This window comes from Erinaceus europaeus, chromosome 5 (genome assembly GCF_950295315.1).
Source record: "Erinaceus europaeus chromosome 5, mEriEur2.1, whole genome shotgun sequence".
In the NCBI taxonomy this organism is placed as follows: Eukaryota; Metazoa; Chordata; class Mammalia; order Eulipotyphla; family Erinaceidae; genus Erinaceus; species Erinaceus europaeus.
This window is the reverse complement of record NC_080166.1, coordinates 17,828,335-17,851,363: the sequence shown is the minus strand read 5'-3', so window position 1 is coordinate 17,851,363 and position 23,029 is coordinate 17,828,335. Positions and strand designations below refer to the sequence as shown.

Sequence of the window (23,029 nt, the reverse complement as noted above, 5' to 3'; positions counted from 1 at the left end):
CCTCAAAGAATGACCTTAATTTTCTGAATTGTGTTTAACTTCTTAATGAAATTTAGCCAAAAAGAAAAAAAATATTCCTTTGCAAAAATTAAAAGATATGACTTTTTTTTCCTGTAGCAAAAAATTATGATATATTTGGCAGAAATATAATATGTAGAGAACAAAATACTTGAGTCCTTGTAATAAACACTATGTTTTTACATCTGTAGGGCAATGTGGGGGCATATGTGTTTGGTATCATAGTCTTGTTTTCCAATCTGTTTTGTTTTCTTTTTTCTTTCTTTTATATTATTATTTTTACCAGAGAACTGTTCGGCTCTGGCTTATGGTGGTGCAGGGGCTTGAACCTGGGACTCTGGAGCCTCAGATATGAGAGTCTGTTTGCATAACCATTATGCTATCATATCCTCTGCCCCTTGTTTTCCCAGTGTTCAGTTTCATAAACATTTCCCTTATAACTAACTGCTCTTGTGAAAGATAACTCTTAACTTCATAATATTCCTCAAAATAGAAGTACCAAAATAGTATCTATCCCCCTGCTTTTCTGTTTTAAATTTTTTCTTTTTTATGTATGAGAGAAAGAGAGAGAAACCATTTGCATTGGTATATGTGATAGCAAGGATTGAATCTGGACTCTGGGGTATGCAAGTACCAGACTGTAAATTAGACTTTTAAAAAATTATGAGGGGAGACAAAACAGTCAATGCTGAATTAAAGAATACAGTTGAGAATCTCAATAGCAGGACAATTTTATCACTAGTTTTGTGCGTTTATTTATTTACATGAGAAAGAGACCAGAACAGTGTTTTTCTCTAAGCATTATGGGACACCAGAGATTATACCTGGGACCTTGGATTACAAAATGCTCTACTACTGACCCACCTCAGCACCAGCCTCTCCCCTTACTTTTGGATTTACTAGTATAACTGCGTTCCAATCCAACTCAAGCCATGCAGTGCCATCCATAATTTTTAAATTATTTTTATATTTATTTTTCCCTTTTGTTTTTTTATTGTTGTAGTTATTGTTATTGAGTTGTCGTTGTTAGATAGGACAGAGAGAAATGGAGAGAGGAGGGGAAGACAGAGAGGGGGAGAGAAAGACAGACACCTGCAGACCTGCTTCACCGCCTGGGAAGGAACACCCCTGCAGGTGGGGATCCGGGGGCTCGAACCGGGATCGGGCAATCCTTCACACGGGTCCTTGCGCTTCGCACCACATGCACTTAACCCAATGTGCTACCACCGGACTCTCACGATCCATAATTTACAAGTCACAGTTTCCCCTACTACCTATTGTTCCCTGAGGAAAAGTGACATGGTTTCTGTCATCTCTGAGGCTTCTGGTGCAATGACCATTTCCTCTGTGCAATTTCAGGAGTGTCCTACACCTTCTCACCCAATAGCACGTCATTCCAAAACAAAAACAAAAAAGAGAAAGAAAAACATGCTCAGCACCAGCATGACTCCATTAGAGTCAAGAGACCTAATTTTGGCTCTTTCATATTTGGGAGACTTGGTCTGCTGCCAAAGAAGCTGCTCTTCCTAGAAATTAAATTATTCTGTTTTACTGAAGTCAATGATTGCTATGCTACTCTAGTATTTAGAAGTCCAAATAAAATATCTGAGAGAAAAAAGAATAAATTTCACTGTAAAAAAAAAAAAGTGAGCTTTTAGTAAGCCTTCAGTAAGTCATGCTTGGAGGAAAAAGAAAATATGTTGTTTTATTCTAGAATTCATTTTTTTCTTCTCCTTTTACTCCTCTGTCCCTCATTCCTCTTATGAAAACTGGAAACATTAATTGAGAGCCAAACTCCAGTTTGCTGCGCTGAGGTACAAAGTGGCATGAATAATAGCTAGCATGGATCTTCATTTATGGATGGTTTGGGAAGTCAGATTTTGAATTTTTATGCCCAATTCTCAAACACTTACAAGTGTCCAATTATTGGAAAAGTCTAAAATGAAGCATCTAGAAGACAAATGGGGAATAAAGTCTTTTAACGTTGGCAACATGTAAATCTGCTGAAGTTCAAGGACTAAGCTTTATAGACCAGCCAGAGTGTTAGATACTTCCTTGATAATTTCTGGTGCAGTGTCAAAATACCATAAAATATTTAAAGAGCTCCACTACTGAGAAAGTATTGTGAAACCTACTATATCCATAATGCTATAATCAGAATGCTTCATAAAACATGTCAATGTGGAACGCCTCTCTCCTACTTGTAGTATTTCCTTCCAAGTAAAGGGAACTTAATGAATGCTACACTCTATCCTTTCTCCATCCCTTCTCTGTCTAAAGGAAGCAGCTTGCCTTGTTCTGTCCTCCTTCCCCCTGGAGAGTTCCCCTACCTGCAGACATTAAGGCTTGGTTAGGCTCGGAGGCTCAGAAGCAGCTCTGTCCCTGCGGAAAGAAGAGAAGCAAGGCCAAGGTTCTGGGATGTCATTCAGTATCACATCTAGCCCTATCTGATCACAGCTCAGTTACACCTGGGGTGGCCACTGCTGTATCTTTTGTTCTTCCCATATCCAACCATTTTCAAAGCCTTGGATGGGCTGAGGGCATTAACTAACAGGCACAAAACACAGTTCTACACATTTTAAAATATGATGAAAATGATATAACTTCCTGAAATATATGTCCTGGCATATTTAAGGCAGAAGAGACTATAGTAAGCATTGTAAGATTATGAAGAGACTCCTACACAAAACAGTTAAGTCATAGAAAGTATGTATAGACACGGGATACACAGGACGGACACATGCAGAATACTCCCTTCTAAAAACATATCTTCCGATGAAGAGAACAGGGACACAGAACTCTGGGAGGGAGGAAATTGTGGAATTATACCCCTGTTGTCTTATAATTTTGCCTATCAATATTAAATCACTAATAATTAATATAGAAGAAAAAACATATCTTCTGGATCAAATTTCTAAGGGTAATTGTGATAACCACATCTATTGAGCAAAACACATTATTTGTGAGAAAGTGCCAGTAGTCTGATGCAGGATAAATGTATTTATTAATTTTACTGATAAGATTAACTGTTTCCCATCATCCAATGCTAAGAATCAAACAACCTATAAGTGCAATTATACATTCTACATTACTCAAGACTTGTAGAAATTGTGACATATTTATTTAACCAAACATAATTGGCTAACCAGTTTACTTTAATTAAAACAACAGCAGCAGCAGTAGTAGCAGCAGTAGCAACAGCAACACAGAAAGAACTTTTCTCGTAACATACATTTGGCTCTGGTTATCTATATATAGTTGGCAGTTCCCTTAAACAACTTTATGTGTTGTAAACCGTTCTTCTGATTGATTGAATATCAGTGAGTCTCCTGCCTATATAGATCATAATCTCTAACAAATTCTGTGATGTATCCAAACATTATTATCAGAAAAAAAAATGATTTGGAAGAAGACAACTCTAGTTTTCAGCTCTACACTGGCATGCTTGGGCACTGAGTTGAAACTGCTGAGAGTATGATAAGAGCAAATGACCCTCTAATGTCAAACAGGTTCAGTGAACTGCACTTTGTTTTCAAGAACTTGATTTTAATTGCAGGTGAAGTGGTGGAGGTAGGTGTCTTCCTTCTGTAATAATTGACCATTCCAGGAGTCTTCCTTTCTTTGTCATGATGCTACAATGATGAGGCTTGTCATCTGTGGTTCTGTGGATAGCAGATGTTCAACATTTGACCTCCCAGGAGTGATGCTCATGAAATAAACCTTCTACAACCAGTATGCTTTTTTTTTTTTGGACAGAACATAGAGAAAGTGAGAGAGGTGAGTTGAGAGGGAAAGAGACAGAGAGACATCTTCAGTATCTGCTTCAAAGACAGTGAAGCTTCCCCCTCACCACAGACAGTATGGGGCTCAAATCCAGGTTATGGGGCACATGGTAACATGCATTTAACCAGGTGTGCCACTACCTGGCCCCCTAGAATAATAGTTTTTACAAATGCCATTTTCTTCTTTAGGCTATCATATGTTTAAATACCTAAAGGACTGGCATTTGTAACATAGAAAATTTGGTGTTTTATGAGTAAATCCACATAAGTTAAACTATACATTTTACAGTCTGCACTGGAGAAGAAGGTTGTTTCTACAACATATTTAAAAAAAATTATTGGGGGATTGATCGCCTAGAATCCATAGTAACCTACAATAGTTTGTACATGCACAACTTTTCCCAGTCTTCCTAATAAGGTACTCCTCTGCCATCATGATGCCACACACAAACCTTCCCTCCCCCCCACCCCAGGGTCTTTTACTTTGGTGCAATACACCAACCCCAGTCCAAGTCCTGCTTAGTTTTTTCCCTCCTGGTCTTGTTTTTCAACTTCTGTCCATGAGTGAGATCATCCCATATTCATCCTTCTCATTCTGACTGATCTCACTTAACATGATTCCTTCAAGTTCCATCCATGATGGGGTGAAGAAGGTGAATTCACCATTTTTAATAACTGAGTAGTATTCCAATTGCAAGAATTGTGTATATATAGACCACAATTTACTCAGCCACTCATCTTTTTTTACAACATATTTAATAATATATAAATTAAGCACAAGTGCCCATCTTAATATGCAGATATACAATCTTGGTTAATAAAAAAATGTTTATAATTTATAAATCACTTAAGCACTTCCTCATTGTACCCCAAAGCCAGTCTTCTGAGAGTCTGACTTATTATACCCAGTTTCCAGCAGAAAAAAAAAAAAACTCAAAGTCTGAGGATCACAGAAATGGCCAAGAACACAGTTTAAAAAAGGGGGGTGGGTGGGTGGGGGTTGCTGCAATCTACCCTATGCCAGGATTGAAAAGAGACAGAGAGACATCTCTGTTTCTCTATAGATCTAGTTCTGGCCTAATGCAAGAATTGGAGCTCTAAAACATCTGGAGATGTACTACTCATTTTACAGATAACCTTTCAGGAATCTCGCTGAGGGACACTGGTGAATATTCATCTAAAACAGAAAACTTCTGGGGAGCACTGTCTCACTGATTTAGTCATTATCTCCAATTTGTCAAAAACTACTTAATACAGAGTATTAACTTCAATATCATAATAGAGCTAAGACATTTAATCCAACACATGGATTAAGCCAGATACAGACAAGACAGTGCTTGAAGTTACACCTAACTGCTATAGGATCAAAAGAGAAACAACTAGAGGTGACATAACTACACATTTTGTTGTTGTTGAGGATCTCAGCACTTTTAATGGACCCAAGCACAGTAAGAACAAGTATCTCTGTGTGTTTCCTGTGTTGGAGGCAGCGTTTGCAAACATAATTGGATTCATTGCACCCAAGAGACAGTTTATTAATCAGTCGGCTAGATCGACAGACAACGGGACAGCAACTATTTATCTGGGACATGTTTAAGACTTCTCGTTGATACCAAAAGCCATGGCGATGGCATTTACGCAGATAAACTTCAAGTTAGCAGCAAGTGCAGCCAATGGTTCCCACGCCAATTACAGTTTCAGCCACACCCACATGATGCTTTCTGCAAAGCCATCAATGACACCCTGGCGCAGGGAACACTATCTCTGGGACAGAGATGATGTAAATCATGGTGATGTAAATCAGCTTCAGAATTTGGTTAGAAAGTGTATTTCTGCCTTGTAAGTCACGTAGCAAAAGGCCCAGTGCAGCAGTGTGCTGAAGTCCCGGGATGGGCGGGACTTCTGTATTGTACCAGAGCAAAGGACTTTGGGCAAAAAGGGAAGAAAGGAGACTGGGGGTGGGGGTGGGGCTTTGGCATCCTGGTGCATGATGGTGGAAAAGGACCTGAGTTGGGAATGATAGTGTTTTGTGGTTTGCAGACACCTATCGCAAGATGAGAAACTGCACTACATGCCAACAACTGTACTGTTGTACATTAAGCTCCATAAAGAAAAAAATTAATGAAAGACATATATAGCGTGTGTGTGTGTGTGTGTGTGTGTGTGTGTGTGTGCGTGTGCATGTGTGTTTCACTTGGGTGCTCATCCTCTAAATTAGGGTGTTTGGGTTTAAGTACTTTCAACCATGCAGTGATGTAGCATCATTCATTCTCCACAAAAGAAGAAGAAACCAATGATTTCGGAATAGAGATAGGCATGGAAATAAAGGCGACTTTGAATCTGTTAAAAGATGCAACTGTCTCTAGGTTAGTTAATCCTTCTGTGACAGCCAGCTGTATTGGGTCCCACACATGATAGCAGATATTTTGTGTAGAAAACTGATGACTATTATAAATGTAACAGCAATGCTTTCATACGTCAGCACAACAAGACAGAAGGAATCAGACTACGGAAGTCTTGCACAATCCACCACAGTGCCCATTACAATAAAGAGAAACTGACTGACTGACGAGTAGCTATCAAGTCCTATGCTGTTTGCAGAAAAGACAGTGCATTTCCACTCATAAATTGAATGTAATGTTATTTTGGAGAATATCCTAACCATTTTCTTTTTTTTAAAACATCACTGTGAAAGTGATATTATCCGTAGAAATCATTTAACGAAAGTATAAATTGCATTCTCCAACTAATATCAATTGAATTCCATTTTTTCTCTCCGATGAGCCATTTCACCAAGAGGAAAACTGACTTGAGTTCTACTGTGAAGCATGCAGAGTTGATGGAAAGGCTGTCATTTGACAGTACACGACTTTCATTAAAACAATGAAAACATCAGAGACATCTCTAATGATTCAGTTATTCGACCACCCAAACATGCACCAAATTAAATAACTCCTTCCCAACAAGACAATGACGGTTTCATTTAGAGCCACAACCTCGTGTAAAATTACTCCAATTGCCACTCCTGCAGGTGCTAACATTTGCAACCCACAGTAGAACCTCAAGCCTACACATACAATTCATGTAAATCCAACCCCCCCTCACAGCCTACGCATCCTTTAAGGATCATTTAAAAACCAAATAGCAGATTCAATTGGAAAAGGGGAAGTGAGAATCGGTGCCTATTTCATCTCCTGCATCTTTCAGAAAAGGTTGCATTATCAAAACAACGCAAGGAGCACCAAGCCTGCTTCCAGTGTGTTCTTAGAAACTTCTCCGAGTGAGCAAGGTGAACGTAAAGCAAGACTGGGTAAAATGATCATACTGTTCCATTAACTCTGGCTATGGAGACCTTGCTAGTGGTTTTTAGCAATGCTGTGTGGTCACTAGCCTCCGAAATCTTAACATCTCACTCCAAATGCCAGTGTCTTCCTGAAAGCCCTGAGCTCCTGCCATCCACAGAGCAATAAAGGAAGCCTATTCACATTTTCCCTGAGAACATTAAAAATACATTCTGCATGTGGCAAAGATTTCCCCCCCCCCTGCAGTTGGGAGCACCCAGTTCACGTCTGAGGAGGTCCACATCTATCTGCAGGTCTTGTTGGGCTGAACCTGCAGTCTCGCCCCTGTGGAGCTGCGCCAGTCTCACCCAAGACTTCTTCGTGGGATTTCAGCAGCCATCCAGCTGTGAACCATGTGAATTTGGAACAGCAGCAAGAGAAGAGATACTGAACTATAGACCATCAGCATCGGATCCACCAGTATGCAAAGATGCACCAAAGAAACCAACCATGGGGCATCTTCAGCATCTCCCTGCTGGGAGTGTCCTTTGCAGGAAAGAGAAAAAAAAAAAAAGCCTGCCCAGAGGGAGTCTTGCATACTGGGTCTTATACACAGTTCCCCAAAGTAGGGAGTCCTCCAAGCTTTGTCCTGTGCTTGCTCTCTTCCTCTCTTCCTCCATATCTCTCTCTCTCTCTGTCTCTGTCTCTCTCTCCTTCCTTTTCCAAGCCCACATCCTGTGCTTGAGAATATCAGCCCTGCTAGTTCAGAACACCTGGCCTAGCCCAAACACAGCACCTCTGTCCAATTGCAACACAGAGAAAAAATAAATAAATAAAGGAATACATACAGGAATAAACAAATAACACCTTGCATCCCAGCCTGCCTATACCACCACCACCCCCCCCCACACACACACATTTGGACCCTTCACTGTGCAGAGAGGGAAGAGAAAAAAACAACTTTAGACATTTGGCAAGTAAGTGTTCTTTGCAGGGTGTACACACACACACACACGTAAGTGTTCCTTGCACGGTGTACACACACACACATACACATACACACACACACACACACACAAAAGTGTTCCTTGCAGGGTGTACACACACACACACACACACACACAGAGAGAGAGAGAGAGAGAGAGAGAGAGAGAGAGAGACCAAAAAAATGCCTGAGAACCTTCTCCTACCCCACAGCCCAGGGAGGCTGCACGGCCCTCGCCACCGACTGAATTGGGAAGCCCGGCTGCTGGCGGGTTGAGCACGATCAATAGCAAGTGCATTACACGCCCCAATCCCAGCAAGGGCGGCGGAAAAGAGACGCGCCTCCGCTCGCAGCCATTAATTAGACACCCTCACACCACCACCACCACCGCTCAGCAATCCCCTCGTACAACCCCCTCCCCAAATCGCCTCTCTGCGCCTATGCACGGTCTTCCCAGACCTTGGCTCCCAGGAGCTCGCCCCAACCGGGCTCCCTCTCTATTGTCAGAAGGAGCCTCCCCCTGAGCCGCGGGGATGCAGCGGAAGGCGCCGGCCAGGGCACAGCTAAATATAGAGATGAGACCAGCGGCTGCGGGGTCCGGCCCCGCATCCCGATGACATTGAGCATAAAGGGCACAGGACTCCCGGGAGCCCTCCCTGCCCCCACCCGGCGCTCCTGAAAGCCTGGAGGCGCTTCTCCTCCAGGGGTGCCCGGGGAAAGCGGAGGGGGGCTCCGGATTGTCAGAGGCGCCCTAGATACGCCGCCTCCCGCCCTGCGAGCGAGGTGGCGGGGGGGGGCTGGGGTTGGGGTGCGGCGGTGGGGAACACAGCCGGGGAGCCACTTCCTCCCGGGAAGGCGCGGACCCCCGTGGGTCCCCCCCCCACCAGCGCCGGGCCAGGGGGACACGAGCGATCGCGATGCTCCCGGGGCTGGCAGGGAGCACCCAGGACCAGCACCCGCCGGCGGCCGGGAGGAGGAGGATGGATGGGTGTATGAATGGATGGAGGAGGAGGATAGATGCACGAGGAGGAGGATAAAAGAAGAGGAGGATGGATGAAGGAGGAGGATGGATGGGTGGATAGATGAAGGAGGAGGAGTAAGAGGAAGGAGCAAGAGGAGAATGGATGGAGGTAGAAGAGGAGAGGATGGATGGGTAAAGGAGGCGGCGATGGATGGGTGAAGGAAGGGGATGAGGAGGATAGATGGAAGAGGAGGATGAAGGAGGAGGAGGAGGTTGCGCCGGGCCCCTGGCAGCACCCCCCCGCCCCCCCGCGCGCGCAGCCCCCAGGCAACTCACCGAACGGCGCGGCGCCCGCCGGCTTCCTGGCGAACATGCACCGGCCGCGGGCGACAGCTGCTCAGCCGGGCCGGGAGGAGGGCGGGAGCTGGGCCGGGGCTGGGGCCGGGGCCGGGGTGCGGGGCCGGCGGGGTGCGGGGCCGGCGGGGTCCGGCGTGCGCGCCGTCGCCTGGCTTCAGGGCAAGGTCCTGACCTTGCCCGGCCGCAGCCGCATCCTCCTCGGCTTTTGTTGTCTGCGCCGAGCGCGGCGGGCCCGGGGCTGCAGGGGCGAGGCGGCTACGGCCCGCGGCCCCACAACGAGCGCGCCCGGTGCAGCGCCCCCTGTCTGTCTGTCCGGCCGGCCGGCCGGGCTGCGAGGGCTCCCCCGGCGGCGCGCGGGCTGGGATGGGCTGGGCTGGGCTGGGCTGGACTGGGCGGGCGGCGAGGCGCCCCGGCTGCGGCCGCTCCCCGGCTCCTCCCCGCTCCCCCGCGCTCCTCCCCGCCGCTCCCCGCCGCTCCCCGCGCCGCCGGCCGCCGGGCCTCCGCGGGCGCGAGCCTGAGCCGTGCGCCCCCAGCGCGCCCGCCGCGCACCTGCACCTGCGCGGGTGCCGCCTCCGCCTCCGCCTCCGCCCGGCGCCCGCGGCCGCCCAGTGCCCGGCTCGTGCAGGAAGCGGCCGCCCGGCCGCCCAGCCGCCCAGCCGCCCAGCCGCCCAGCCGCCCAGCCGCCCAGCCGCCCAGCCGCCCAGCCGCCCAGCCGCCCAGCCGCCCGCCGCCCGCCGCCCGCCGCCCGCCGCCCGCCGCCCGCCGCCAGGAGCCGAGCATGCCCAGTGCCGCCGCCCGCCGCGCGCCCTCGTACCCGCGGCCCGGGGGCAGGAGGAGGAGGCCCCGCGCGGCTGGCACACCAACCGGCCGCCGGGGACCGCGTGGCCCCCGACACCACGATCCTGGGGGGCTCTGGGGAGCAAAGGGGGTGGGCTGGCGAAAGCTGGAAGGGACTTAAGGCCGGACCCGGCCTCCAAGGGCTAATCACACACACACACACACACACACCAACACACACCCCAACACACACACACACATCCTCACTTCAAGTGCAAGATGCTGACACTTTGGGGGAGCTGCAGAGGGCCAGGTGGCAGCTTGCAAACAAAAGGGCAGAAGTGCAGTGCAGGGGGTTCTAGGAGATGCTGTCTGCACAGGGTGCAGGCCTGATGCACAGGATGCAAGGAATAGGGCGCCCCCATTTCACACCCCCACCCCACCCTCGGTGCTGTGGTTCTAGAACCAAGCTGGCTGACTTGGCCTCCACGCACCTGCCCAGTCCTCCAGGGTTTAGGTGGACGTGCTCTTTGGCAGATGGAGACACTTTCTGCTTCAAAAGACACCTCAGGTTCTTTATCTGGAATGGACATAAGGTCTAACTGCCCGCAGGAAAGACCCGAGCCCAACTGTGGAGCTCAAATAAATGGCAATAGCAAGTCTCCCTCCTACTCTTCTGCCTGCTCCCCCATCCTCCTCCTCCCAAGTCCCAGGAAACCCTCACCTGTGACTTCATGTTTTTTCTGTCTCCCTGCACTGCTTTCTTTAGTGCCAGCCTGGCTCCCCTCACCCCCTTAAGTCCTGTTCCACAACTCCTGGGCACCATGGGCACTTCCTGCCTTCCTGCTGTGATTTGTATCAAGAAATGTGTCTTTGGAGAACAGAAAGCAAGACCCAGTCCTATTCCTGGCCCTGGGTTTCACCCACCATGGAGGAAGCTCACCTCTCCTGCCATTACAAGATAGAGCTCACCCTGTTCCCCACCCCCCACCCCCCGTGGGTCAGGGCAAAGGCTCTGCCTAATTATGCTACTGCCCAGCCTCTTTGACCCTGAGAATCCCAGACTGTCTATCCTGTGACCTTTCCTGCCCCACCCTTCCCTGAGCCCTTTGCTGAAGCACAGATAAGCAGCCTTTCGTTCGCAGGAAACCCTCACCAGAGGGATTTAGGGGCTTGTGACTCTGGGCAACTGTGTTTCTCTTTGGTGTCAGAAAACATTATCCACAAAGTGAAATGATTTGAATATTTAGCTGGGTGTACTCTCAATACTTAGGAGTACATTAAATATTATTTGCTGTGAGAGCAGAAGGAGAAAAGTTTGAGGGCAGTTAAAAGAATGGAAATAAATGCAAATGCCTCTTGTTCATTTTCTCCCCCAAGGCTGGGCATGTATCCATCCACCTTCCAGTGGATTCTCACCTGTGGAAGTCATTCTGCCAGGCGGCCCAAGTTTTAAAAGCAACTTTAATCTCAAGGAAGCTTGATGTTACTGCAGGAAGACACAGCAAGGCCTTTTTTTCAGCAGTGGCGTTTTTTGCTTGTTGATTTTGGGAGGGCTTTGTATGTGTGTGTTGTTTGTCAATTCAATTGTGCTGAAGTACTTGGGCCAAGAGTAACTAGCAGTGCTGTACCCAGTAAGCCACATTATCCTTTAAAGGCTATCCTTGGGGAGTCGGGTGATAGCACATTGGGTTAAGTGCAGGTGGTGCAAATCCCAAGGACCAGTGTAAGGATCCGGTTCGAGGACCCCCCCTCCCACCTGCAGGGGAGTCACTTCACAGGCAGCAAAGCAGGTCTGCAGGTGTCTATCTTTCTCTCCCCCTCTCTGTCTTTCCCTCCTCTCTCCATTTCTCTCTGTCATATCCAACAATGATGACATCAATAACTACAATTAAAAAAAGGGCAACAAAAAAGGGAATGAACAAATAAATATTTTTTTTAAAAAAAGGCTATCCTTTGGTCCTTTTTCTTTCTTTCTTTCTTTTTTTTTTTTGGCTCTACTTGATGTCCTCTTTGCATTTTTAATACGGGAAGTCCATGGGGGGTGAGGGGGGAATTGTTACAGAAGAAAGGCATAACTCTCTTTGGATTAAATTTGAAAGCAGGTGGATGGACACCATTTGCAGAAAGTAGATGTTTTTTATGCTTACACCAATCTTAAGAAAATAAGTTCCAGGAGTCCAGTGGTAGCACAGCAGGTTAAGCACACGTGGTGCAAAGGGTAGGGACTGGCCTAAGGATCCCAGTTCGAGCCCCCAGCTCCCCACCTGCAGGGGAGTCGCTTCACAGGCAGTGAAGCAGATCTGCAAGTGTCTTTCTCTCCCCTTCTCTGTCTTCCCCTCCTCTCTCTGTTTCTTTCTGTCCTATCCAACAACAATGACATCAATAACAACAACAATAACTACAACAATAAAAAAAAAGAAGAAAGAAAATAACTTCCTGCAACCAGGTGAGTTGCTGCCTGGTAAAGCACACAGATGACCGTTCCTGAGGACCTGGATCAAGGCTGAGGCCCTTCCTGGGATCACCTGTACAGGTGCAACTCAGGCATCAAAGTTTGACATCCTCGAGGAAACACTCACGAAAGACATGTCTCTGATATCTGATTACTGTAAAAAAAATGGCGACTAATCCCTAGCACTGCAAAAAACGGTATCATCTGTTTTCCATCTACACCATGCCTCGGCCTCGCGTGAGCTTAATGTGCAGCTTGGTGATACGAGAATCCGGCATGAAGCCCAGCCAGTCTATCTTGGCGTTACTCTCGATCGCACTCTGTCATTTCACAAACATCTCATAAAAACTGCAGCAAAGGTGGGCGCGAGGAATAACATCATTGCAAGACTGGCCAGCTCCTCATGGGGCGCGAGCGCTTCCACACTACGATCATCATCTCTGGCATTATGCTATTCCACTGCAGAATACTGTGCCCCAGTATGGTTCCGTAGCCCCATGTCCACTTGGTCGATTCCAAATTATATTCCTCCATGAGGATAATTTCTGGAACCATCCGTTCCACCCCGGTTCCATGGCTGCCAGTTCTTAGCAACATCGCCCCGCCAGATATCCGTCGGGATGCGGCATCATCTAAGTTCATTTCCCACATCTACGCTCGACCGGACCTGCCAATATTCGCGGATATCTTCGCCCACCCTGTCCAACGCTTGATGTCTCGTCACCCAATCTGGTCCCCTACGCCTACACTGAACTTCTCTTGTTCCAGACTCTTGGAAACAGAGTTGGCAGTCAGCTGAGGTAAAGAACAAACACCTCATCACAGACCCCTGCAAGCGTCAACCCGGCTTTGACCTAGCACGTTATGATTGGGCCCTCCTCAATCGCTATCGAACAGGCCACGGCCGGTGCGCCGCTATGTTCCATCGCTGGGGAGCCGGAGACGACCCGAACTGCCCCTGCGGCTCCAGACAGACTATGACCCACATAGTCAACGACTGCCACCTCTCCAGATTCAAAGGAGGTCTCGAAACTTGACATCAGGCTCAACCTGACGCTGTTGACTGGCTACGGAAGAAGGGCAAACGCTAGAAGAAGAAGAACCTGTACAGGGAAGGCCCAGAGAGGCTGGGCAGTGGCATAAGCAGTGGAGAGGTGACATGCTAACCCCTTTTTCCTCTCCCTCTCTGTTTCTTTCTCTTTTTCTACCACAAATTACAGGGGAAAAAATTAAAGGAAGATAAAGATCATCAGTAATAATGAAATCACAAAGGCACAAAGCCCTGGTGGTGGGGGGGGCAGTTATTTTGTTAAAAATTCAGTTGCTCCAAGGGCCTACAGTGGCTTGTGGACTACAGCACATACACAACCATGTTCAAAGTTCAAAAACCAGGTCCCCAAGTGGCAGGAAGGGAGGTTCACTAGCAGGAGTGGGGCGGTACTGTAGGCATCTTCCCTTCTCCCTGACACTCTCTCCCCCCTCCTTTTTCTCTCCCCTATCTCTTTTTTTAAATTTTATTTATTGTTGTAGTTATTATTGTTATTGGATAGGACAGAGAGAAATGGAGAGAGAAGGGGAAGACAGAGAGGGGTAGAGAAAGACAGACACCTGCAGATCTGCTTCACTGCTTGTGAGGTGACGCCCCGACAGGTGGGGAGCCTGGGGCTCAAACCGGGATCCTTATGCCAGTCCTTGCACTTTGCACCATGTGCGCTTAACCCACTAGGCTACCGCCAGACACCCTCTCCCCTCTTATCCTCTAACAAAAAAAAAAAAAAAAAAAGAAAGAAAAGAAAAAAGAAAAAACATAGTCATGAGGGATGGCGGAGTGGTGCTGGCATGGAGCTTCAATGATATCCTCAGTGGCAAAAAGAGAGAGAGAGAGAAGGAAAAAAAAGAAAAGAAAGAGAGAGAGAACGGGAGCTTCCCTGAAGGTGTCACAGTGACTAGAACATTGGACTTAAAAGAATGAGGTCCTGAGTTCAATTCCCAGTATCCTTGGGGGCCAGGAAGTGGCATACCTGGTTAAGCACCCACATTACAATTCCCAATACCTCCTGTGCCAGAGTGATGTCCTAGTGTCCTTCCTCTCTCTCTCTCTCTTGTCAACAAAGAAATCTTAAACAATAACAAAGGGAAACTAGATCTCCGGTTGCAGGAGAGAACGCAGCAGGTAGAACACATACCTTCCGTGCACGAGGCCCTGGCCCCATGGACAACACTAGGGCATTCCATGGATGGTGGAGCAAGGCTATGTGTCTAGTCCTTCCCCTACGTATATAGAATGAAACAGTCATTTTATAAAGGATGGTCAGGGACTTGGTGTGGTGACGCAATATGCTGGTGACCAGGGACAGGAGCCCCGACACAGTGGTGACGTCAGCCTTGGCGACAGAAGGCTGACAGAGTGTGCAGTGGTCTGCGCAGGCGCATGGTGGATGGCAGGTGGATCCAGACTGGTGGTGTGCAAAGCATTGTGGGTAGGCTGAATAGAGTCAGAGGACAGCCAGCCGGAACTCTGGCCTCTTTGGCTGTGGCTTCTGGTCAGATGCCTCTGGTGGAGGTGCCCCAGGCATCCATCCACCATGGCTACTTCTCCTGGGAACTGAGCACGTGTGACTCTGCTGGCCGGTAAACTTTTAGACCCTCTACAGCCATGAGCAACCTTTACCAGAGCTGGTAATTGTTTATCTTATGGGACTAAACTTTGATGACTATACTTAGACTTCATAGACCTGGCGTACTCTTAACCCTTGATGATAAGTGCTTATTTTGCCTTTTACCTGTTTCACCCTAATAAACCGTGGATTAATTAAACCTGTTCCCAGCTCCCACAGTGAATCCTTCTACAGCCCTGACCCCCCAAACCAATTTTTAAGTTAATTTACAACAATGTGGTACTGTGCATTTGTATAACCTACCATCCCCACCCCACCCCCCACCTTGGTACCCCATAAAAACCAGTAATTGTCTAAATTATCTTGGTGCTGTCATTGAGATGAGCAGTGACAGACACAGAACAAACTGGCTGACTTGCATTCACTCTCAGGCAGTCCCTGTGGAATCAATCCTGTAACAAGTGGGTATCTTCAGAAAGGTGTGATGCCTTGGACTACTTAGATTTACCTGGCTCTATGCCTGATTTCATCGGGACATTTACCATTTCTTTTCCTCTAGAACAATCACAATTTAAGATATTATTAAATGCACAATGAGATAATACTGAAAAAAAAATGCAGTGAAAAGATCCTGGATGTTAGATCTTCCGACAACTCACTGCTGCCATCTTTTGCCTCCTGCTTCTGATATTCCTGGGATGAAACGGGCAGAATGGTCTGAGCTGCCTAATTCACCAGGAGGCCAGAATTATTAGCTTATTAGTTTCAAATTATAGTACTCAAAGCTAAATGAGGAGTCTTTATTGTGCTGCTCTGTTTATGTGTCCATAGAGCTATGGGATGCAGAGATCACATCTAAATACTAAGTGCTGCCTCTCTTCATTTCTCAGATCACTATTCAAAATTTGAAGCAAATCTATTTTATATGGAAGTTTTACTTAATTGTAGGCACAAAACCAAGTGACTGAAAATGTTCTTGTAAACTTGTGCCTCCTACTTTTTTGTAGTTCAAGGATGACAGTCCTAGGAGAGTGAAGCAACGTAAATATATATATATTATAATATACTATTCTGGCAATCTTTGAAGGCACTGGATAACCAAATGGAACTTTTTTAAATTGGGAAACTTAACTATGTGAGTGAAATTTGCAGTTATCCCAACCATTCCTTTATAGTCAGAAGTTTACAATTCAAGTTTCAAACAATTCAAGTTTCCTAACCCACTAGTATCCTAGGAACCATGTATTTTGAGGATCTCACCAGCATTGTTTATATTGATCATAAATGACATACATTTGTTATTGGAAAAATGTTACTTTTTTTGCTTCCAGTAAAAATCACTGGAGCTCAGTACCTGTATCCACTGCTCTTGGAGGCCTTTTTTTTTTCTCTCTCTCGTTGCTATTGTTGGATAGAACAGAGAAAAATAGAGAGACGGGGAGAGAAAGATAGACACCTGCAGACCTGTTTCACTGCCTGTGAGGTAACCCCCTCTACAGGTGGGGAACCAGGGGCTCGAACTGGGATCCTTGCAGAGGTCCTTGCTCTTCATGTCATGTGCGCTTAACCCAGTGCGCTACCAACTGGCCCTCAAATGTTACTATTTTTAAGACTTTCAGCATCAATTTTTTTAATTGCAAATTTTAGTTTAATGTGTGGGTCATAGCACTATTTGATCTGAAACATCCTGTCACTCTCACACAAAATAACTTTTCCTATTGTGACTATAATGTTACTCATCCATTTCTGTACCAGCAAATGTTTACTGAATGTCTCCTCTCGCATGCATTCACTGGGCAAAACCTAGGGAATCAGTAGTAAGAGAAAAGGAGGAAACATAGATAAGAAAGAAAAAAATAGAAGAAAGAAGGGAAGAAAGACATTATCCTTCATCCTTGTGGAATTTAATTATAATTTAGGGTTATTAGACGGGGAAAAGGAAGCTCATATTCAAAGACTTTTTCCCCCCATTGACTATAACTTTGGGTGTTGGTGATTCTTCTATTCTTTCCCCTTCCCTCAATGCTTTCTTATGAACTCTGCCTCTTCAAGGCATCTGTTTTCTTATGCTGGGGTATTGGTAGTACAGTGAGGAGAAAGTACTAGAGCTTCCAGATCTGACTCAGCAATGTTTGTAGAGTTCAAGGGCCTTTTAAGAATAGAGGAATCCCCCCGCCAAAAAAAAAACTGACTTGTTTGAGATGGATAGGCAAGAATGGGGAATGACAGCTCTTAATAGTCAGATTAATTTAATAGTCAGATTCTAAGCCAGCAAAGTAGCTCAGTTGTAAGCTTGGGTGTTGTGATCTCTCTCTCTCTCTCTCTCTCTCTCTCTCTCAATTTTCTGTGTCACTATTTAAAAAGTAATAAAAATAGGATTTGTAGACTTGAATATGAAAATTTCATCAACCAAAATCCGTGTTTTTCTTTTTTCTTTTTTTTTTGAGGGGGCGTGTGATTGTGCACCTGGCTAAGCAGACATGGTACAAACACAAGGTCCTGTGCAAGGATTCGGGTTCCAGACACAGCTCCCCGTCTGCATGGGGGGGGGAAGGTTTCCCAAGCGGAGAAGCAGGTCTGCAGGTGTCTTTCTCTCTCTCCCTCTCTATCTCCTTGTCTTCTCTCAGTTTCTCTCCGTCCTATCCAATAAAATGGGGGGGGGGGGGAAATGGCCTCCAGGAGCCATGGATTCATAGTGCTGGCACCAAGCCCCAGCAATAACCCTGGAGGAAAAACAAAAACAGACCCCCCCCCCAGTCACAAAATGAAGTTTTTACACTAAGACTGAATCAGTGACTCTTACCAGGAACATTATTGCCTCTCCAGAGGTATGTTTTAGAGATATGTGAGGAGATGGAAGAGTCAGCAACAACGACAAATAAGGAGCTCGTGATCATTCGCGATGAATCACGTACATGGGACGCAAAGTGGACTTGTGCTCCTGACATGAAGCTAAACATTCATTCCAGCCATTTCTCAGCTTTACAGGCTTGGATTTAGTTGCTTCTCTCTCCTATTTTCTCATTGTCGGGGCTTCATTACTCCAGTATGACTTTTCCGGATAGAAAAAGAGAGAAACTGAGTGACAGAAAGAGGGAGGAAGAGTAAAATAAAGCACAAGCACCAAAGCTCCTTCAAAAATGCTTGGGGCCGAGTTCAAATCTGGGTCAATCGCAAAGCAGCCACTATCCAAGAAAGCTCTCTTGTCAACGTCCAGTTTCCTCCCCTTTTCTATCACCAGGGCTGGGGCTCAGAGCCAGCACTACAAACCCATTACTGCCAGGAGCCATTTTTTTCCTTTTGTTTTTCTATTTGTATTTTCTTTTATATTATTTTAAAGGGTCATTTTATTTATTTATTTATTTGTTATTAGGTAAAGACAGAGAAATTGAGAAAAAAGGGGGGAAGACAGTGAGAGAGAGAGAAAGAGACAGAGAAACACCTACAGCCCTGCAGTCCTGAAGCTTTCCTCCTGCAGGTGGGGACCAGGGGCTTGAACCTGGGTCCTTATGCACTGTAATGTGAGTGCTTAGCCAAGTGCAGAACCACCCGATCCCCAATTCTTTATCACACATTTGCCCCCTTTACCTAATTTCCCCTTTCTGTCTGGTAACCACTAATTAGTCTTGTAGTCCAGAAGTTTATTTTTGCTGTACTTTTTTTCTCCCTCTATCTATCACTTATTTCTGAAATCAAATAGTGTTTGTCTTCCTCCTTCTGACTTATCTCATTTAGCACAACACTGACGGGAATTCTAGGTTTATTTCTCCTCTGCTTTCTCTATTTTGAGAGTTACAGAACCCTGGTATTATGTATTCTGTGAGAATGAAATGGTTTTCAAGAGAATAAGTACATGGACTTGGTATGGAATCACATGCATTAGAATGCAAATCAAGGAATTATTTATGAAGATTTGTTGTTGTTGTCACTGACCAATAGATGAAGCCATATTCAAGGCTTTGCATCATGAAACCAAAGATTCTTACATGCTCTCCCAAAATGAATAACTCATTTTCCTTTTTAAATTTATTTTTTCTTATTCATGAATAACTCATTTTCAATCATTCATCTCTTTAATGATTTTAAAAAAATATTTATTTATTTGAGAGAACCAGAACATCACTCTGGCATATGAGATGTTAGGGATTGAACTTGGGACCTCATGCTTGAGGGTCCAACACTTATTCCACTGTACCACTTACTGACTACCATGTGAAAGAAGCCAGGTTTGAGCACCCTGTATCACACAGGAGCACCATGCACAGAAATTTAAAAAAGAAGAGAATATCTAAAAAACAAAAAAACAAACAGGAAAAAAAAAAACTTGTGGCATTGTGTAGGCATGAATACCCAGAGATAAAAGAAGGAGGAAGAAGAAAAGGAAGAGAAAAAGAAAGGAGAAGAGGCAGAGGAGGAGGGGAGGGATAAGGGGAAAAGGAGAAAGAATAGGAATAGGAGCAAAAGGAGGAAAATGAGAAAAATAAGAGGAAAGAAAGGAGAGGGAGGGAGGAAGGAAACGTTCTTATTTGGTTCTTTTGAGATTTTCTTTTCTTTTTATTGTATTTTATTTTATTTATGAGCAAGACAGGAGGAGAAAGAAAGAACCAGACATCACTCTGGCACATGTGCTGCCGTGAATTGAACTCGGGACCTCCTGCTTGAGTGTCCAAAGCCTTATCACTGCACCACCTCCCCATCCATGGTTCTTTTGAGATTTTGTTAGTGCTGTGCCAGGGAATGAACTCAGGGCCTCAAGCATGTGCAACACTAATTAGCAAGAGTCTGATGTCCACTATTTCATTCTTTTTATTTCATAGAGAAACAGCACAACGTTATTTCATCACCCATGAAATGCTTCTCTCTCAGTGCTGCTCATGGAACTCCCATGTGGTGCTGGGATTTGAACTTGGGGCTTCTCAAGACGCATACTCAGCCTTATGAACTATCTCCTGGTAGGCCACAGGTCTTGAGATTTAAATGGAGGAACTAATGTAAGTAAATGGCTTTGTGCCTGGCGTGTGGTGAACCCTTACTGAGCTAGGAGGAAGATTAAGGATGCCATTCATTGGCGCAAAGCACAAGGACCAGCATAAAGATCCCGGTTCGAACCCCGGCTCCCCACCTGCAGGGGAGTCGCTTCACAGGCGGTGAAGCAGGTCTGCAGGTGTCTGTCTTTCTCTCCTCCTCTCTGTCTTCCCCTCCTCTCTCCATTTCTCTCTGTCCTATCCAACAACGACGACAACAACAATAATAACTACAACAATAAAACAACAAGGGCAACAAAAGGGAATAAATAAATAAAATAAATATTAAAAAAAAAAGGATGCCATTCAAATGCCTTTTCGTCTTCTTGCTGTTCCCAGTACACTCATTATCTGATTGCTATAGTATCTTCCTCAGCCACCAAGAGCAAGGCAGTACCACCCTGACCATGAATGCTTTTCATATTCATGTTTCTCCAGATCCATGACTGGATTTCTTCAACATGCATAGAACTACAGACTTCAGACTGAGGATACAGATTTACACTCAGCTTTGCTTTTCTCATACTGGATATATTTATTGTTTTCAGAAATTTGCAAACAAATGACCTCCAAGCCTGAGTCAAGTGGCTCTCCTGCCTGCAGTATTTCATAATAGTACCTCATTTTCTGTGCTTTTAAAAAACACACAGTTTGGCAAGCTATTCAAAGTGCACGGCTGTTGCACACATTCTGTCACTTAATTTGTATATACATATATACATATACATACATACACATATACATATATATAGACATCAATTAGTTCCTGTGTTCTCTAAGTCAGTTAGAATCCACATTTTTTTTTACAAGTACATCCATTTTATTTTCATCTTTTCATTGTTGTTACGGGAAATGTATTTTTTTATGACTGGTGATTTAATAATGGTTCACAAGATTGTAAATTCACTAGGTACCAGCTTCACACCACATCCATCACCAAAATTGGGAATCTCCCCACCCCAGCACCTGCCGTGATAATGACCATAGTTTTCACAAAGTCTTAGAAAGAGGTTGCTCACTGTCGGTCTGTTTGTTTATTCTGGTAAGTTCATGACTTCAGTTCCCTATATTCCCATGTGAGCTAAACCACTGGATAACTGTCTTTCCCTTCATGACATCACTAAGCATAATCACTACCAGTTCTATTCATTCTTTTTGACCCAAAGGACACAAGATTGTCTTTTTTTTTTTAATTACAGAGTAGTATTCCATTGAATATATGTTCCATAATTTCATCACTTAGTCCAGTGGATAGGTAGGTTGTTACTATTTTTAAACAATATTTTACTTATTTATTAATGAGAAAGATAGGAGAGAAAGAACCAGACATCACTGTGGTACTTGTGCTGCTCAGGATTGAACTCAGGAACTCACACTTGAGAGCCTGATGGCTTTATCTACTGCACCACCTCTCAGACCACTTTAGGTCACTTCTGTCCCCTAGCCATTGCGCATAAGGCAACTATCCAGTTCGGGGGTGGGATCTGCTTCCCTTCCCAACCTGGCAGGAACACAGGGGAGGAGGAGATTCTGATTTACATCAAAGATCATGAAGACAAAAATGAGGAGGCCTTCTGCGTGGAGGCCATCTACCAGGAAAGCAGTGGCGGCTCAGGGATGAGACCCACCCAGGTGACCCTTGAGCTGGGCTGAGGAAGAGGGTCACTGCACAAAGCCCCTGGGGCCTCTCTTCTGTGCTCTTTTGATTCGCTTTAATAAAATATATTTTTATAATCATCTTCAGTGATAAAATTGTGTGTGTGTGTTTTACTGGATTTTGTACAAACACTGTACTACATAATATTTTATACTGGTATTATTTCATACCTTTTACAATTATTTATGGAACATTAAACTTATATCTTCTTGCTCCAAAAAAATAATAACTATGAACATAGTGGTATGTATATCTCTTTGAATTACTACTCTCATGTCCTTTGGATAGAAGCCTAGGAATGATATTTCATAATTATAAATACTTCCAATTTATTTTTTTAAGAACTCTCCATACTTTTTTTCCAAAGTAGTTACATCAGTTTACCTTTCTACTAACAGAATAACAGAGTTTCTTTCCTTCCATTTCCTAGCCAACATTTATCATTTTCTGCTTTGTTATTGCAAATCATTCTCATGGTTGTGCAGTTGAATCTAATAGTGATTTTAAATTTCTACTTCATTTATAATAAGTGAAGTGAGAACTTTTTTTTCATATGTTAGTGGGTCATCTGAATAGTTATGTTAGAAATTGTATGTTCAGATCTCTTGTCCACATTTTTAAATGTATTTTATTTATTTTATTTGCCTCCAGGGTTATTGCTGGGGCTCCAAGCCAGCACTAGGAATCCACTGCTCCTGGAGGCCATTTTCTTCCTTTTTATTGGACAGGACAGAGAGAAATTGAGAGAGGAGAGGAAGATAGAGAGGGAGAGAGAAAGATAGACACCTGCAGACCTGCTTCACCAATTGTGAAGTGACCCCCCGCCCCCCGCAGGTGGTGAGCCAGGGGCTCAAACCAGGATCTTTATGCAGGTCCTTGTGCTTCGTACTATATGAGCTTAACCCAGTGAGCTTCTGCTTTTTAATTGGGCTGTTTGTTTTTCTGTTATTGTGTCCTGTGATTTCTGGACACACAGTTGATCTAACTCTCTTGTCAGATGTGTGATCTGCAAAGATGTTCTCCCAACTGCTGGATTACCGTCTTACCCTTGGAAACTTTTCTTTCAATGTGTAGGAATTTTTCGGTCTGATGTAGTCCTATTTGTTTAGTCATG

The 23,029-nt window shown here is 45.0% G+C and overlaps 1 protein-coding gene across 3 annotated transcripts in view; it reads right to left on the bottom strand.

Moving 5' to 3' along the window:
- CTNND2 (catenin delta 2) overlaps positions 1 to 9,474 on the bottom strand; it is a 767,681-nt gene extending 758,207 nt beyond the window's left edge. For all 3 annotated transcript variants that reach the window (XM_060191168.1, XM_060191170.1, XM_060191172.1), the window contains exon 1: positions 9,364 to 9,474. In XM_060191168.1, coding sequence (XP_060047151.1) covers positions 9,364 to 9,400 — 37 coding nt within the window. In that variant the 5' untranslated portion in view covers positions 9,401 to 9,474. The remainder of the gene's footprint in view (positions 1 to 9,363) is intronic.
- Between the last annotated feature and the right edge of the window lie 13,555 nt (positions 9,475 to 23,029).